The sequence below is a fragment of the Equus przewalskii genome, chromosome 20, assembly GCF_037783145.1.
Source record: "Equus przewalskii isolate Varuska chromosome 20, EquPr2, whole genome shotgun sequence".
Lineage (NCBI taxonomy): Eukaryota > Metazoa > Chordata > Mammalia > Perissodactyla > Equidae > Equus > Equus przewalskii.
The window spans coordinates 29,952,923-29,970,235 of record NC_091850.1 but is presented as its reverse complement, the minus strand read 5'-3'; the positions used below and the strand labels follow the sequence as shown (position 1 = coordinate 29,970,235).

Sequence of the window (17,313 nt, the reverse complement as noted above, 5' to 3'; positions counted from 1 at the left end):
GAGAAAAAGAAAGAAACGCAAGCAGTCAATGCTCCTCTCTCCCTCCCCATCTCTCTCTCCTCCTGTAATTGAATAAAGCTGTTAATTGCTGTACCGGATTTTTTGGGAGTTATTAAAAAAAAAAAAATATATATATATATATATTTTATCTCAGCTCATCCTAAATTTCCAAAGATACAATAAAGTCGAATGAATCTTGGCTCTGCTAATGGCGACTCTGGGAGCGTGGTTCTTTAACAGCTGAATTTGCAGTCTGCTTTATTTACGTGGAAATTCTGCTCAGCTCTTCACTTTGTTTTGCCCATGTAAAGAGCTCATTTCAAAGTCCAGGAAATGGCTCAGAACCAGTCCAGCCTTTCCCTGGGCCACAGCATGGACTGGGCAGCTGGGGTGGGGCTGTTTGTCCTTATCTTCCCCGCTTGTGGATTTGTTGTTTTTCCCCCAAAACTTAATCCTTCAGCTTTAGGAAAGGTAAGCATTTTGAGAGCCAAGGGGCTGTTTCAGGTCACTAGGCATCTGAAGTTGGCTCCTCCCTGTGGATGCAGATGTGCCAGTACCCCTTTGGTGACCCTGGGCTGGGGACTGGTGCCCTTTCTGTGTGTCTCCTGTCTTCCGAGTCCGTGAGTTACAAACGCCCCCCTCGAACTTAGTCATTTCAGGCCTGTGTGTCTGCATTACCTGGAAAGCTTTTCAAACTCCCGCTGTTTGGGCCTCACGCTGGGCCTCTCGAATTAGAATATTTGGGGCAGGCCTAGGCATCTGTATTTGTAAAGTGCTCCTGGGTGCCTGGGCTGAGGACTCTGCTGCAGTGCTCCTATCTTGAGTGCTGAGTGCCGTGCCGCCGCTGGTATCTCATTTTTCTGTAGCACTGCCGTTGTGATCATCAGCACTGGGTCTGGCTCTCTGGTTTCAGATGCATCTGGCCTGGTCCTGGCTCGTGAGCGAGCCCCTGCGACCATGGTGCAGTAGAGGAGGGCTCCCTCTGGTGCTCCCAGCTTCATTCTTCTCCTGTGGGCTTCCTACCCACCCGCCCTCTAGGCTTTACTATCCATTCCCTTCCCCCCACAATCCCTGATCCAACTCGCTCCCCAAATCTGTTATTGCTGGTTAAGTGGCAGTGTCGGAGCACAGAATAAGACTGGACCTCCCGGAGATGTTTGCAGTTTTTGTCTGTCCTAAAGCATTAGGATAAGGAAAATAACATTCAAACTTTTAGACTCCTTGATAACGGAGGACGTGAGATGGGGGAAAAGACCAGGTCTTCTCAGCTATCCTAAAATGTCATCACGCACTCCTGCTTGCCCATGAAGTTCTCCGCTACTAGACAGGGGAGACAAACACTACAAAATAGTTTAGGACTAAACTGGGAGAACTGGAAAGAGGTTCGATATGGTTTAGGGGATGAGAGGTGAGAGGGGGCCCGACACCCTCTGGAAAGGTTTCATGATGGGAAGTTGGGTTGGTGGGGCCTTGGTGGATATTAAAGATCTGGGAGGTAGAGTTTTTTTGGTTTCATCCTGGTCTGGGCCAATGCCTTCCCTGCTCCCTTGCCCGTTTTATCACCCCCTGGCCTCAGCTGCTATGACTAATCAAACGTCTTGTATGCATTCCACAGAGAAAAGCAGAGTGGGAAGCTCTCACAAGGCACAGCCACAGGACAGCCTGCCCAGGCCCTGTGCTCAGGCCTACATCCCAAATGCCTGATAACCAACTGGGCATGTTAGTGACTGACCTCTCGTTGGGTGTATAATGTAGCTTCACGTTTATCTTTTTTACTTTTTGGGGGTTTTTTTGCCCTTTTAGGAGGCAAATCTGCATTTAAATAATTATAAAAGTAATCCATGGTTATTGGGAAAAAAAAACCCTAAAGCAATATGAAAGTGCATTAAGTAAAAATGGCAAGTTTCCCCTCCCCCAATCCTACTCCTAGGGACACTGCCTGCTGGTAATTTGATGTGAACCATTTTTTCTATGCACACAAATACATCTATATGCATATTTTTAAAAAGTCATACTTTATAATGTTTTTCAATTTGCTCTTAACAATTTCCAATATCCCTTGGACGTTTTTCCATGTCAGTGTATTTGGACCCAGTCTTCTTAAAGGTTACCTAGTATTTAATTGTTTGTTGGTAATGCGTTCAATTTCCTGTTGTTGGGCATTTATGTTGTTTGCAATTTGTCATGATTATAAACAATGCTGCAAACATCCCTGCTTATGTATATCTTTACACACTTCTGTGAGCATTTCTTTAGGACACATTTTTAGAAGTGGAATTGCTTGGTCAAAAGAAATTTAGAATTTTGACAGAGACAGACAAATTGCTGTTCAAAGGGCTGTTCCAACTTACATCCTCGCAGTGTATGGGAGTTTCGATTTGGGGTTATGCTGGACAGTTTTGAGCTGTTATAATTACATGAATGTGGTCTGAGGCGTTGCAGGGGCCTGAAATCCATCAACAAGCCCTTATAAAGCACCTACCATCTGTATGTTTCCTGGCCTCAAAAATGTACAACTTATTTAGGAAAATAAGGTATTTACATGTGAAAACTGAGTCAACAAATACCTGGTTTGAAAGATCTTTTGAGAAGAACTCTTAGCTAGTGAGTGCTAGAGAGACTCTCTGATGGCTGGAGCCCCGGGATTGGGGGAGGAACAAAGGCCTTAAGAGGTGGAGACGTGATAAAGATTTGGATCTCGGGAAAGGCTGGGATTTCCTTAGGTAGGTAGAGATAGAGAGGAGAGTGCTGTATTCCATGCTTGGAGAAAAGTTTGAGGGACATTTGGGTTAGGAAAGTGAATGGCATTGAGGGGACAATGATTAGAAGTAGGGAACGCAGGAGCCAGGAATTAAACCTGGGTAGTCTGCCTCCAGAGCCCAAGCTTACAACTACCAAATGGCAGAGGGAAGAGAAAGAGAGCTCATCATATAGATACTACTATACAGGCTGTTTTGCTTTTTCCCTAGTACAGTTTGCACATCTTGCCATGTCACATATATATCTATGCCATTGTAGAATGAATGTACCAGAATTTAGCTTGTTCTGTATCTAAGGCCATCTGGGAGGCTTCTGATGTTTCATCCTGACAGATCCAGTTCTGACAAGCGTCATTGCTCATGTGTCCTTGAGCATGCACAAGTTGGGTTTGGAATAGTGGGAAAGGGATGGAACCCTTCCTCTTTCGTGGGGCTTTCTTCTGTGGAGTCTAGCCTTCTAGGAGTCTGGCTATCTTTGAGGGAGCACCTGAGCTGGAGACTAGCATGGACTCTTCTGAACCTGAGAACAACCCTTGACTGGTCCACAAGTAGAGATAAGTATGTTACAGCTTGTGAGCCAGAGGCCATGTTTCATATTACTCTTATTTTCTTGTTGTCTTCCTTTAGTTTTAAAATCTTGTTGAAGCATTCCAGCTTGTACTACCTCTGCTGTGCAGTATTAATGGAAGTGTCTTATAGCCACGGTCTTGTCTGAATGTTGAAGGAACTGAGCATCAACACTCCTAAGCAAGCATGGTGTAGTAAGATCAAGTAGCAAGAAGTCACCCAAGGGAGAGCTGGATCCCCATGGACAAGAGTTAGGGCCAAGGATTAGTCTGACTGTTCCTCCTTGAGCCAAGATTCTCCTACTGTTGCTCTCCTCAGAGGATCTAGGCTTTGCTTTTATGGAGGAAAGAGACAATTTCCTATTGACATGGACTGTAGGGGCAACAGTAGAAACAAAGGGAAGGATGTGAGACACAGTAAAGAAAGAATCCACAGGCCTTGACACGAGAAATAAGGGGAGAGAAGGAGGCACAGATTATTTTGTGGAATTGAGGCTGTGTAATTCAGAGAATAGTGAAGTGGATAATAGTGGAGAAACACAAACAGTGAATTTGGGAGGAATAACTGGTTTGGAGGAAAATGCTACTTTCAGTTTTCATACTGTGTCTGGGGTCAGAGTGGGGAATGTCATCAGAAAGTCACATTCCTCCCTGGTTCCTTGAGAGATTGAAATCCATTCACAAACAAACAAGCAAATACAAAACCCTATAGATCTTTATCATTCTCACCCTAAACCATCACCACAACCTTCTCCTGGCTCTTTCTGCTTAAACAATTTTGTCCCTTCCCCATATTTCTAACTATTCAGTCATCACCAGTGCTCTTTGCCTAGTCTGGCAAGAATAATATCAATTCCTTTTCCAAATGCCCTCCCTCACCCGTCTAGAACTCTTGATGACCCGCTAACGTTTTGTTTATCCTCAACACTCCCTGCTCGTCTCTAACGGGCTTTGCTGAGTCTTGCTGTCCTCTGTGCTCTCTCCCTGAGAAAGAATGAAGCACCTGCAGCTGAGGCGTCTCCCTTTACCTCTCGCTGCCCCCAAGAAGCCAGAGAGAGAGCAGCAGATCAGAACCTACCTTATCCTTCACCATTTCTATTCCTATCATGAGGCCTTTGCCTCGGACGTCCCCAACGATTTCAAATTCATCTCGCAGCTTAGCTAACTCCAGTAACATGTAAGTGCCAACTTCTTGACTGTTTTCCTGTAGATTTTCTTCTTTAATCACCTGTTGAGAGAAAGCCACAAATGACCTTGCATTAAAAAAAAGTTCTAAAATTGACTGAGAAAGGTACATTTAAGGAGAGGTAAATGTATATGACTCTCTTTACAGGAACTTGACCAGACAAATGGAACCCAAAGTCTAGTATGGCCATACCACATACTACAGAAACATTTACTTCAAGGAGAAAAAAAGTCTTCATAGGTGGGAGACTTCCCCCATAACTTCCTCATCTTCAGAAGTGGTAAGAATTTGGGAAAGAATAAAAGACACATCTCAATGCAATTTGTAAGACAGAGTCCATAATCCTGAGGTTCATTGTTGCCAGGCATCTCTGAGAACTGGGATACAGTGGTGAATAAGACAAATGCTCTGAGGAGAGAAATGTCACAGATGCTCGCTCTACTGGGAGCTTGTCGATCTTTGTCCAGCAGCCCTCAGCTGGACATAGGGTGTTATTGTCCAAGGGCCCCACTGCAGCGCCCTGGCCTCCGGAGCTGGGCGGAGCCCTGTGTGGGCTCAGAGCCAGGGCACTGAAGGTATACAAGGATTTTCACTTCCTTCCACTCACAGCAGAGACCTGTGCTTCTTGACAAGATACATGCAATATACTACATTTATCTTTAGCTGATAATAATTGCATGACTCTGGGAACACCTTGATGTTTTTAAATCCTATTTGTTCACCTAAATCTTCTGTGTCTTCTAAATTAGTTGAAGTGAAACAGCACTTAAAAAAAAAGTAGGCAGTGTCTACGAAATGAAACGACATGTTCCTATTCATGCTTTTTCATTTCACGATTTAATCATGTTTGAAGATGCTTTTTAATTAGCAAGGCAGCTTTGACTGACTTTTTATTTAAAAATGCTTTGAAATTTAATTTTTTGAATAAGTGAATCATATGTCTACTTCAAAAATCAGAAAGTATATGAGTATATGGTAGAATGACCCTCACTGATCCCTGTCCCCCAGCCACCAAGTTTCCTTCCCCACAAACAACCGCTGTTCTTAACTTTTTGGACATTCTTCCAGAAATGCATTGTACTTATTTAAGCAAACGCCATTATGCATATTAGCAAGGGCCTTTAAAAAATCTTTTTCAACAGATGAGACCCCAGACAAAATCACTGGGGTGGGGTTGAACAACAGCTGAATTGCCTGGTTGTAATCACAGAGAACTCAAGTTCTCGTTAGTCTTTTAATTTATGACAGCACCTCAAAGGGAAGGAAGAATATACAAGACGGGGCCAAAATTAAATGGAAGTCAAGGATAACTGTTGGTAGCTATCCATAAAATACCACTCAAATAATGAATTTCAGTGCTACCAGCTGGCTAGGGGGAATTCTTTTATTTCCTGTGCATCTGAGGTTTAGTATATACAATTTTGTATCCAATACTTCAAGTACCCAAAATAGATCTTAGAAAAAGGGGGAGGGGCAGAATAATAAAATCTAACTTAAATTCATAGACAAGCAATCACCTCTTCACATTAGTAATATCATGTGATAGAGTTCTGACAATGTGTGTGTGGTTTTGAAGTCGCCATTTTGTGAAATGAGTGATGCTAATGTGGCTGCTGGAACACACCTCAAGCACCGCTGATCCAATGGCACAGGCCAAGGGGTTCCCTCCGAAGGTGCTGAAGCAAAACCTGCGTTTAGCTAAAGACTTGGCAATCTCTAGGGGGAGAAAGTAAAAAGTGAGCAAAGAGTGACACATTCCTATCTATAATCTCTCAACACATTATTTGGATTATATTTACTTTCATGGTGTGTGTATGTATGTCTAGCATTTTTCATGGCATCATATCCAGTTCTTTCTTTACTCACCAGACAGTGGATGTTGTGGACGGAATTATGTCCCTCCCACCAATTCATATGTGGAAGCCCAGTGTGACTATATTTGGAGATAGGGTCTTTAGGGGGGTAATTAAGTTAAATGAAGTCTTAAAGAGGGGGCCCTAATCCAATAGGACTGATGTCCTCATAAGAAGAAGAAGAGACACCAGCACTCTCTCTCCAAGGAACAGGACATGTGAGGACATAGCCTGAAGGTGGCCGTCTGTAAGAGAGCTGTCACCAGAAACTAGCTCTGCTGGCACCCTGATCTTGGACGCCCAGCCTCCAGAACTCTGAGAAATAAATGTCTGTTGTTTAAGCCCCCACCCTGTGGGATCTTGTTATGGTGGCCCTCGCTGACTAACGCAATGGATAAGGAAAAATTGCTTATTTTACTCAATGAGAACTTTGACACCAAAATCTTTAATGTGTTGTGTGAATTAAAAAGTACCTTAAAACTTCATTTATGGGAATTTACATAGACCTTTCATTAGCAAAACCTTTTTTCTGTATTCCACTCTTGGGACTAAGAAAGAAATATCAAAGAAAAAAATCTCACATCAAAGATTTAGTAGATAATTTGCGGATTGTTTCAGGGTGAGTATATATTTGGTTCATTGTACTTTACCTTCTATGTCCACATTTTAGTACCTTAATTCATTCAATAAAACCACTGAGCTATCACAAGGCACTTAATTATCCTTTAGTACCTCTGAAATGGGCTTACTATTAGTGGGAAAAACAAACGAGATAATTTTAAGATTTTCAACAATAAGTGGTTCATAAGAATCTTTTTCTGGGGCTGGCCCGGTGGCGCAGTGGTTAAGTGCACACTTTCCACTTCAGCAGCCCAGGGTTTGCCAGTTCAGATCCCAGGTGCGGACATGGCACCGCTTGACAAGCCATGCTGTGGCAGGTGTCCCACATATAAAGTAGAGGAAGATGGGCATGGATGTGAGCTCAAAGGCAGTCTTCCTCAGCAGAAAGAGGAGGATTGGCAGCAGATGTTAGCTCAGGGCCAGCCTTCCTCAGCAAAAATAGGAGGATTGGCAGCAGTTAGCTCAGGGCTAATCTTCCTCAAAAAAAAAAAAAAACATTTTCTGTAAAACTTCACTAAAATGGAAAATACAGTTAACTCTAATGTTCTGGCTAAGTGAGACTGTAGGATGTTTGGCTGTTTTGTTGATGAGACATCAGCAGTGGACCTTGATTTCATAGCTTATTGGTTTGGCCAGACCAAGTAACAAGCTTTTCCATAATATGATTCCCTTAGAAATTTCAGGATTGGTTTCTGGTTGGCTAACAAGGATCTCTTGTGTTGGTTTTGTTTTTGTGGGACATTTTCCACTATCTTGTCAGTGTGGTAGAACCCTACATTTCATTGTGGGAGTGGGAGAATTAGTCTTCCGTTCAGCAAGAGCAGAAAGGGCTGGCTTTCTTCCATCTGTTCCTCAATCTGGCAGACGGACTGTGTCTCTTTTTCATTGCTTGGGAAATGCATGCCTAGTTCCCCTCACTGTCTCCAACCCACACAAGTTCCAACATACGTTTCCTACCATCACTGAGGCAGGAGGCCCAGAAGCAAACACGAACTCGTAGGTCCTACCTGGGGTTGTCACAACTGCTCCCATGGGAAAGCCATTCCCAATCCCTTTAGCCAGAGTGACAATGTCCGGCACAACGTCGTGGGTTTGGAAGCCCCAATAGTGAGAGCCCAGCCTCCCAAATCCTGTTTGCACCTGATGGAAACAGATACAAAGACACTGGAAACCTTAAAGAAATGCTGGTTTTTCTGACTCTCTGATCGCTTCCCTTTCCTCCTCTCTCTTCTCCCTCTCCTCCTCCTCCTCAGCATAATCATCACTAGCCGTCATCATCACCATCCTCATACTGTTATGGACAAAGCACTTAATCTGTGCCTGAGCTTTTAGGCACCTAAAGCTGTTTACCTAGCTTTGTGTGATTCTGGATATGTTTTTTAAGTCTGAACTTGTGTTAACTCTAAGTAGAAATACTTATAGCGATACATCACAGGGCTGCTGTGAAGGTAGTATAAATAATGCATGATTAGCAATCCTTAATAAGGATCTGCCATGTATCAGGCAGCAGAGGAGGTGAGCAGAGAAGCTACATCCGCCCCAGGTTGGATGAAGCAGGTACATAGAGTAAGTGGATTGGGCAGGGCGCCTGCCAACTGGCCCAGATAGGCCGGTCATCCTCTTCCCTGTGATCTCCTTTTCCTCCTGAGAATGATATCATGGGGAGGACCCAGCTGAGCCAGTTAACTCAGGATTGAACTAAGTTGCCCTTAGTTGTTTTTTGCATGCTGTTTCCTCTTTCTAGAAGGCCCTCTCCTTACTTCTTCACCTCACAAACTCCTCTTGTCCTTCAAAGCACAGCTTCATAATCATTTGGTCCAGGAAGGTTTTCCTGAGTCCCAGTACGACTCCCAGTCTGGGCCCCTGAGCATGCTGCCATCAGAACCTCTCACCCTGGACTCTTATCACCAGTGGATGTGCTGTTGACAGAGACTGTATCCTATACCTCTTTATCCACAACACCTAGCAGAGTGCCCGATAAAAGTGGATACTTAGTGTTCGTAGAACGAATGGAGAAGCGGCAGAAGTGCCTAACTGAATAAAGCCGCACAGCCAAACATTTCCATGCAAATTTCTGCCAAAGGCTTTCTGGGAAAGGTTCCTTGATCTCTTTCTGGCTCTCAGTCTCTTGGTCTGTCTGTGTCTGTCTCTCTACACACACCCACAGTGCAGGTCGGGGATAGAGGTGTGGACACTTGAAGTGGATTCTGAAATGCACTTGAAAGAGGAAGCTTTCTTCTCAACCTTCCTTCTCATTTTCCCTGCTCTCTCTAGGTGCTGCTGCAAAGTCAGATTTCAGGGTTAGATTTAGATGCTGGCAAACAATGTAGGAGAAGGGCTTAGTTACGGGAAAAAGACAGACCCGGGCTCAAGTCCTGGGTCTCCTACTTCCTAGTGATGGGCCTCTGGGAAAACTGATGAATTTTCCCAAATAAGATAATTTAGGAAGCTCATGGAAAATCCATCCATTTTATCTTTCTGCCTGTCTTTGTTTTTCACTCCACCTATCTAAGTACCATAAATAAATGGTGAAAAATCAGAATGCTTGGATAACGCATGAAATTGTATAGGACTGTAAACCATGTTTGGTCACCTAGGAAGTATCAGTTTCATAGAATCTTTCAGTAGAACAGAGATGATTCATTCTAAGGTTCATAAACTCAAATGTTTTCACGAGTGAGGGGCTTATACTAGTGACAGAAGCAGGCTGGGTCTACGACAATGGGCAGGGATGGGGACTCTGGGGGTCATGCCTTGCCTAAAAACAGTCAATTTCAAATCTAAATCTAGTTCACGTCAGACCAGCAAAGACTGGCTGTCCAACTGGCCTCAGAGGTGGCCAATTTTCTATCTTCGATTCCAAATTCCTCATTTTAAAGAGGAGAAAACCAAGGCTAGCTAATTAAGATGACGTGTGAGATCACATGGTGGCAGCACTGGCCCTGCATTCAGGTTTTCTACCCTTGCCCCCTGTTTTTCTCCATCCTTTGCCTTTCTACCCCACCATGCTGTCATTGAGAGGCAGCTGGGCCCAGTGATTGGTTTGTCTTGGAGCCTGGGTTTGGGTTCTGGCTCCGTCCCCACTAATTGCATTAACTTGACAGGTGACTTACCCATCTTGGACTTAAATTTCCTTATCTATAAAATGAGAATAATAACAATGGGACACACCTTATAGAATTGTTATGAGTATTAACTGAGTTAATACATGCAAGCATTATGAACAGTGTCTGATAATGTAGTAAGCACTCAGAAAGTTCTAGCTATTGTTATCTTTAGCTAGTCATTAAGACAGTCTTTCTTAAGGTCACCCCGTGTTACATAGTTTCCAATTACGTTCTTGTAAGTGATAAAACCACATATCTCAGAAAATTCTGAAATTCATATTTTCTTTGAATTCAGTCTCCCTTCCTCTAATTAGTCCAACTGTGGCAGCTTCACTGTGTAATGATTTTGAAGGTTAAAGCTTATTCTCGTCACTGATGTATCTAACTGTAAACTGACCGAATTTACGTTTCTTCTTCCTTTTTAATAGCAGGTAGACTTTGCTTAGGACTTTGATTAGTTCACGTTCCCTAAACTTGTGTTGGCGGGTGGGGGAAGGGAGGATGGACATGGCAGGAGGAGCTGGCCCACGCCTCCCTGTGTAGTACAGCTGGGGGTCCGGTCCACTTGGGGATAACAGAGACCTGGCTGTGCATGAAGAAATTGCAAAAGACTGCCGCCAAGGGGGCAGCCCCAAGTCCACTCTAGGTTTAGCTGAGGAAAACTGTTCAGGCAGATGGCAGGACTGAAACAGATGTGAAACATACTCGCAAGTTCTCCACCTGCTCTTGGTAGGTCTGATCACTTATTAGTAGAATCATGATGGGCCACCCAGGGATCAGCCGGGAGCGCTTCTGTGGCCCTGGTGGGCATCCTCTGGTCTTTTGTTCCACATGTTATTCTCAGTAAGCAAAAGACTGCTTTCTTTGATACACTCTAATCTGAGGTGCAATTATAAGTAAAATGATCCCTTTAAAAAAGACACAGGCCAGCGCCTCACAGAGCCAATGACTTTTATTCTCTTCAAAGTGTCCCATTGGAGGCACTGCACTGTGTTTATTCCAACAACACTGCCTTAACTCAAGCTATTTTAGAATTTTTTTGGAACCAGTTTTTGGGTATCTATATGGTGGCCCTCTTCTAACTTAGAGTCTGGATGTGTTTTCTTTTTAAATATCATTTCCAAACAAGTTTTTTTTATTAAGGTAAGATGAATGCTGTCAGGCTGGTTAATACTATTTTGGCAAAAATTGAGATGAAAACTTTGTTATGGGATTAAGTTTCCCATGTGATTTTTAAGCTGCCCCTGATGCAATCCCCAGATAGAAATTTTAAAAGTGTTTTGAGCGATGGCAGCATCATCTATGCCCGTTAGCAACTTATTTGGTAGACTTTAATTTGGATGTTTAAGTTCTGGTATACTTGTTAAATGAACCAACTAATCCATTAACAAACCAATGAGCTAACCAGCAAAAGCTTCATTGACTTATACCCCTATCTTGGAGTTCCCACACTAGCTGCTTTCTGCCTGGACATCAGAGGAGAGTTAAAAGTTTTCTCCCTTGCCTTGCCTGTCCCTGCCGCACTACAACACACCTCTCCCAGGGTCACTCACTTCATCCGAGATGCACACGCCTCCCCGCTCTCGCACCAGCTTGAAGGCTTCCTTTAGAAACCCCTTCGGGTACTGAACAATTCCACTCACCCCCTGAAAAGCACCAAACCAAGAAGACCTATAATAACAGCCCTGTGAAACTGCTACAAAAAATTATCCTCGTTAGCATTAGTAATACTAGCAATTTTTAAAATGGTCTCTAGAACTGTTTCAATTATGGGTGAAAAGAAGGGTGTTACTCTGATGCCATACCTTTTGGGAAAAGGAAGCAAATGCTTATTCTTTTCTGAGATTAGAAAAAAGTACGTTAAGGGGACTTGGTAGCCAGTCCTGGTGGTTAAGATTTGGTGTTCTCATCACCATGGCCTGGGTTTGTTTCCCGGTTAGGGAACCACACCACCCATCTGTCAGCTGTCACACTGTGGTGGCTGCATGTTGCTGTGATGCTGAAAGCTATGCCATGGGTATTTTTAAATACCAGCAGGGTCACTCATAGTGGACAGGTTTTAGTGGAGCTTCTAGACTAAGACAGACTAGGAAGGAGGCCCAACCACCCACTTCCAAAAAAAACTGGCCATGAAAACCTTGTGAATAGCACTGGAGCATTGTGTGATATTATGCCGGAAGGTGAGAGGATGGTGCAAAAAGACCGGGCAGGGTTCTGCTCTGCTGTATGTGGGGTCACTATGAGACAACACTCACAACAAAAGAGGACTTGATAAGATTAAAGAAAGTCTCCCCATGACAGTGTGGGTATTAAGCAACTAAAAATTGCTGGGGTTTCCTTTTCTTTAGAATTTTAGGAATTCAGTAGTTTCATCTCTCTAGCTGTTCAGTCTGGGGATGCAGGAGATAGTTTTTTAAAATTCAATTCAAAGTCAGGGGCCCTTTTTTTCCAAGGGGATCAAGGCAATGAATTGAATTTGGAGACAGACACAGCAATGGTCACTTAAATAATTTGGAATTCTCTAGAAGGTATGAGTTAAAACTCTCTGATAATTTAAAACTGAGCTCAGTTAGTGTCTAAGGTTAATATACCCACTTGAATCGGCTCTACAAAAAATCCAGCAATTGATTTGGCCACAGCAGTGCTCAGAGTATCTTTGAACTGTTCGATGTACTGGTCTTTCGCTTGGCAGCAGTCTGCAAGAAACGAACAAACAATTTGAAGACGTGAGAATAGCATCCAGAAGAACAAGGAAAAACACAGAAAAAAGAAAACAGGATGAGTAAATTGACTAGAGTCCCTCAGAACACAGTAGACCAGGATATGAAGGTACGATTTCTGGAGGGGGAACGTTCTCTCAGAACGACTGTGCTTCGGGTCCAGCATTGAGAGTAGGATAGCCATGGAGTCATAAAGAAACCACTTTAGTCTTTTCTGTCTGGGGAAGGAATGACTGAACTGTCACTGAGTCTGGTATAGATAGCTATTTCACCTAGGGATACCCATCCTCTCTACTGGGTAGATTTAATTCAAATATAACTTGGGTGTGGATGTAATCTATTTGAAAATAACTCTATTTGCCTTGTATTGCCACTTAATCTGATGTACAATTTTAAAGCCATGAAGTGTCTGAGTCTTTAGAGTTAGTAAATACCTTTACAGAATAATTAGAATTCAGTCTAAAGAGGAATGTGCTAGAGCTAGATAACTTTCATCCATTGCAGCCAGGGAGAGGAAGGCTTCTCCTCTGGTCCTAGATCGACTGCCTCCAGACGTGACTGAACCTTCAGAATTCTTATCTGCACCTGTATTTTGGTTCTAAATAGCACCACACAGTCTCTGAACTTAAACCCATATCCATGGATGGCAGAAGGGATGCAGAAGGAGACGTGGATGTGATGGAAGCCCCCAGCCCCAGCAACAGTGAAAGCAGTCTGGGAAGCCACCTATCATCCTAACACTTTCTTAGAGGCGTGGAGGCAGCCTTGTTTCCTGAAGGCCAGAGATAAGGAATAGAAACCTTCAGTCATCGCCATCAACACTGAAGCATAAATATATTGTATACTTTGGCTCTTCATCAAAAAGTGGGGAAAACACAACCTGGCCCCAAATATACGTTTGAGCTAAACGTGATATTTGGGAAAGCTTACTTGACAGTGGTACCTGATATCTTTGGTTAGTTGGAATTGGGGGTTGAGTGTATGTGGAAGGAAGTAAAGAAAAGGATATCAAACCTAGAAAGCACATGTTGTTTGATGGGCAGGATATAGTGGACAAATAAATCTATTCCTCTAGAGATTGAAATTTCCTATTTTTATTAAGAGATGAAGAGAAAACAGCCTAGAATGACCCTGAAGGATGGAATAGATATATGTTCAAAAGATATAATTTGGAAATTTAGGATGCCCATTTGTAGCTAGAGAAATCAAATGGTAAAGCAAAATCAACCCCAATGGCTTAAATTTGGGCAAAACCAAACCAAGAGAAGGTTTTGCTTGAACCTGATTTTTCATGATTTTTTTTCATTTTTAATCTTTCATGATTTTTTTTTCCCCTACTGCCCACAAGTTCAGTGATGAGAGAGCTCATTGACCCTAATCAGCTTTTTAATTCACTTGGCGTTTACTTCATTGGCTCATTGCTCTAATTCCAGGTCAGGTTGGCTCTGAGGAGAGACTTGGTGCTTGGTGTTACCATGACAACATCAAGCCGGAAAGGAGTGGATGCTCTGCTGCATGCTATCCAAGGAACAGAGTAGATATGGAGACATTTTAATTTTAGCTGGTGAGATAGAAAGAGTTAAGCAGAGTGAGGAACCAAGAAAGAACCATTTTTAAGGAAAAGGAAATGTCTTGCAAAAGGAAGAAAAGAACGACATGATCAGCACCAGGTTTGGGACATTGTGGGGGCAGTGGATATTGAGAGGTGAATTTCTTCACAGGTTACACCTGAAATTCATGGCCTGGAATTCCTGAGGAGGAGGTGGAGGAAGGTAATGAAATCTACCATAGAAACATCTCTATTAGGCTCACAAAATGGAGCCCTCTTCTGCTTATGCAGGAAGTGATGACATAATTTGGAGGTGAAAAATCTTCTACAAATGTTGGCACCTGTCTGTGCTCAGTGAATGAACCCTAAGAGGAACTGAGGACTGGAGCACCTATCTGTTGCCAATCTTCTTGCTTGAGGAAGATTCACCCTGAGCTAACATCTGTGGCAATCTTCCTCCATTTTGTTTGTGGGTCCCTGCCCACATACAGCATGACTACTGACGGGTGGTATAGGTCTGTGCCTGGGAACTGAACCTGGGCTGCTAAAGTGGAATACACTGAACTTAACCACTAGGCCGTGGGGTCGGCCCCTGAATATACTGTTTTACAACAAAGACCAAACACTTCTTAGGCCCTAAAAATGCTAGAGGAGGCTGAAGTCCCTTTTTGTCTTCCAGGTCAATTTAAAGATATGGTATCTCTCTTGTCTCTTAAAGATATGAGTTAAGAAAAGAGCTGACTTCATCTATGCCAAGGACAACAGTTTAGAGAAGCAGAAATGGATGTCTGTCACTATCATTTAGCCTCCAGATGCCACTAGAGAGATGACCACGGGGTTCTAGTATTTTCAAGTTGGCCTAAGGCAGAGGAGAAGGCCTCAAAGAGGGAGGAGGCAAGAAGATGCAGAGAGAGACAGACGCTGAGGAGGGATGGAAGGAATGGCCATCTCATGAGTGCTTCTGCCTACTAGGTTCCATGCTGGTCGTTGGCAGTCAGATTGAGGTCTGTGAGGTGCATCTAACTGATTCTAGTTCTTGATGCAATAAAGATAAGATGTATAGGTATGGCTGTGTTTGCCACTGCTATTGTCTGCCTTCCTCTACAAAAAGCTCTCTTCCCTTCATCTCGTGAAGCCCTGTGATAAGGGGGCACGAGGCTATTGTTCTCTGCATTTTATAAATGAGAAAACTGAGGTAGAAGATGAAGCTTTTGCTCATAGCTGAATCATGGTAGAGCCGAGAGTCGAATCCAGGTTTCCTGACTTCATGTGTCTCCTCAATCCTGGCCAGCAGAACAAGAGTTCTTTCTAAGCCTGGGTTCATCCCACTGGCACATTAATATGAACAAGGAAGGTCACTGTTTGGGAGCACTGGCTTTGGAGTCAGAAGACTTGGGGTCAAGTCTTAGCTCTCCTGCCTTCTAGGGGTGGACCTTGTTTTTTTTCATCTTTAAAATGGAGAGTTTGAATTACAACTTTAAACTTCCTTAGAGTTTTAAGTTCTGTAACCAGGACATCTTGTTCCAAGGCTCATTCTTTCATCCTCCTACCTCATTTTGCCATTATCCCATCTGAATTTTAAGATGACTGTGAATTTCCTTCCTTTCAGAGCTGATTTTTAAGATTTCCATTTTCATTCTTCCTCTCAACCCCGTGACTCATACTATTCCATTAAAGCTCTTGCGGCCAGAGCATTTAGTTCTTTTCATCAGAACTACTTAGGAGCAGTTATTGAAAAGGTCCTGCACTGTGATGACACGGATGAGGGGGGCTTGCTGATTAGCAAAGAACAGATGCTTTTTCCACGCCTCCTCTCCCTCCAGAACAGGTAAAGAATGCAAATAAAAATGGGATTGATAACTCGACGCTTTCCGTGTGAGACTGCCCTTAAAACTTTTGCAAGAGATATCAGCAGCCTTCAGGACTGGCCTTCTGTTTTGACAGATGCTCTCATTTTGGTTGGCATTCTGAGTCCCTGGGGGAGCTTCTTGACTGGAGTTTTGAGATTTCGAGAAGTAATCTTTTCCTTCCCTGCTTCTTCCACTGAGATTGGTAAATAATCCCACCAAACTCGTTTTATTTTAAAATTGATAGCAGAGCTGTTGCTAATAGAGCTCCTTTAATTAAGTACCAGGTGATGGGCTGTTTTCATCTTAGTTCTGAGAGCATGAGATGCTTTTCCTCACAGCCAGAAGGACGCTCTGATAGTACAGCGGTAGCAGGCCTGAGAAATGTTGATTCAGTGAGGGGTTACTTTCTAGTTTTGTTTCCTTTGGACTTTTCCTTTCCTGTTTTTTCAGATCTGCTCACTGAGGAATGGTTCAGCCTTTCTCCGTGTTCCTTACCCGTCCTGACCTTCCACCATGTTCCTCCCTCCCTGCCCAGCTGGACCTGGTGCACAGCTGCATTTCCTAATGGTTTGCACTGGAGAATCTCGACAGTGGCTTCCTCCCCAAGGGCCGCGGAAAACATCTGGGCACATTGTCTACAAAGGACAAAAGAAGGAGTTTGGCAAAAGGTGAACACGAGATAGTCCGTTTGGGGGAGGATATGGTACCAATCAAGGGAAGGGGGCTTCTTAATTTGATATTGAGTCCTCCCTTACTCCTCCCCGACTTAGGATGAAAACCTAATATTCTTCTTTGAAGAGATAATTTTTTTCTTAGAAATCAGTTATGTGGGCACACTACAAAGGAAACTGATTTCAATGTCAGCCTGGAAACAACTTGCTCAAGAGTTTGGTGGGTAAGGGAATCTGAAAGAATAAGAATAATTAGGTATCTTATTCTGATGCTGAAAAGGTGGGTACAAAGATGAGTCTAGAAATTTTATGCATTCAAGACTCTGAGAACTAATTTCACTGTATTTATTTGCAGTTTGCTTGATTTTATTTAAAAGCACAACAAATAAAAAAACCCTATCATTAATTATTACTCAGACTCCGAAGGCCTT

At 43.2% G+C, this 17,313-nt stretch overlaps 1 protein-coding gene across 1 annotated transcript in view; it reads right to left on the bottom strand.

Annotated features, from left to right (window-relative positions):
- Positions 1-17,313, bottom strand: part of AGXT2 (alanine--glyoxylate aminotransferase 2) — a 40,370-nt gene that overhangs the window by 5,028 nt on the left and 18,029 nt on the right. Inside the window, exons 8-13 of the mRNA XM_008512000.2 lie at positions 16,753-16,846; positions 12,688-12,788; positions 11,646-11,738; positions 7,993-8,125; positions 6,136-6,227; positions 4,404-4,553 (exon numbers count right to left, since the gene is read on the bottom strand). Coding sequence (XP_008510222.1) covers positions 4,404-4,553; positions 6,136-6,227; positions 7,993-8,125; positions 11,646-11,738; positions 12,688-12,788; positions 16,753-16,846 — 663 coding nt within the window. The remainder of the gene's footprint in view (positions 1-4,403; positions 4,554-6,135; positions 6,228-7,992; positions 8,126-11,645; positions 11,739-12,687; positions 12,789-16,752; positions 16,847-17,313) is intronic.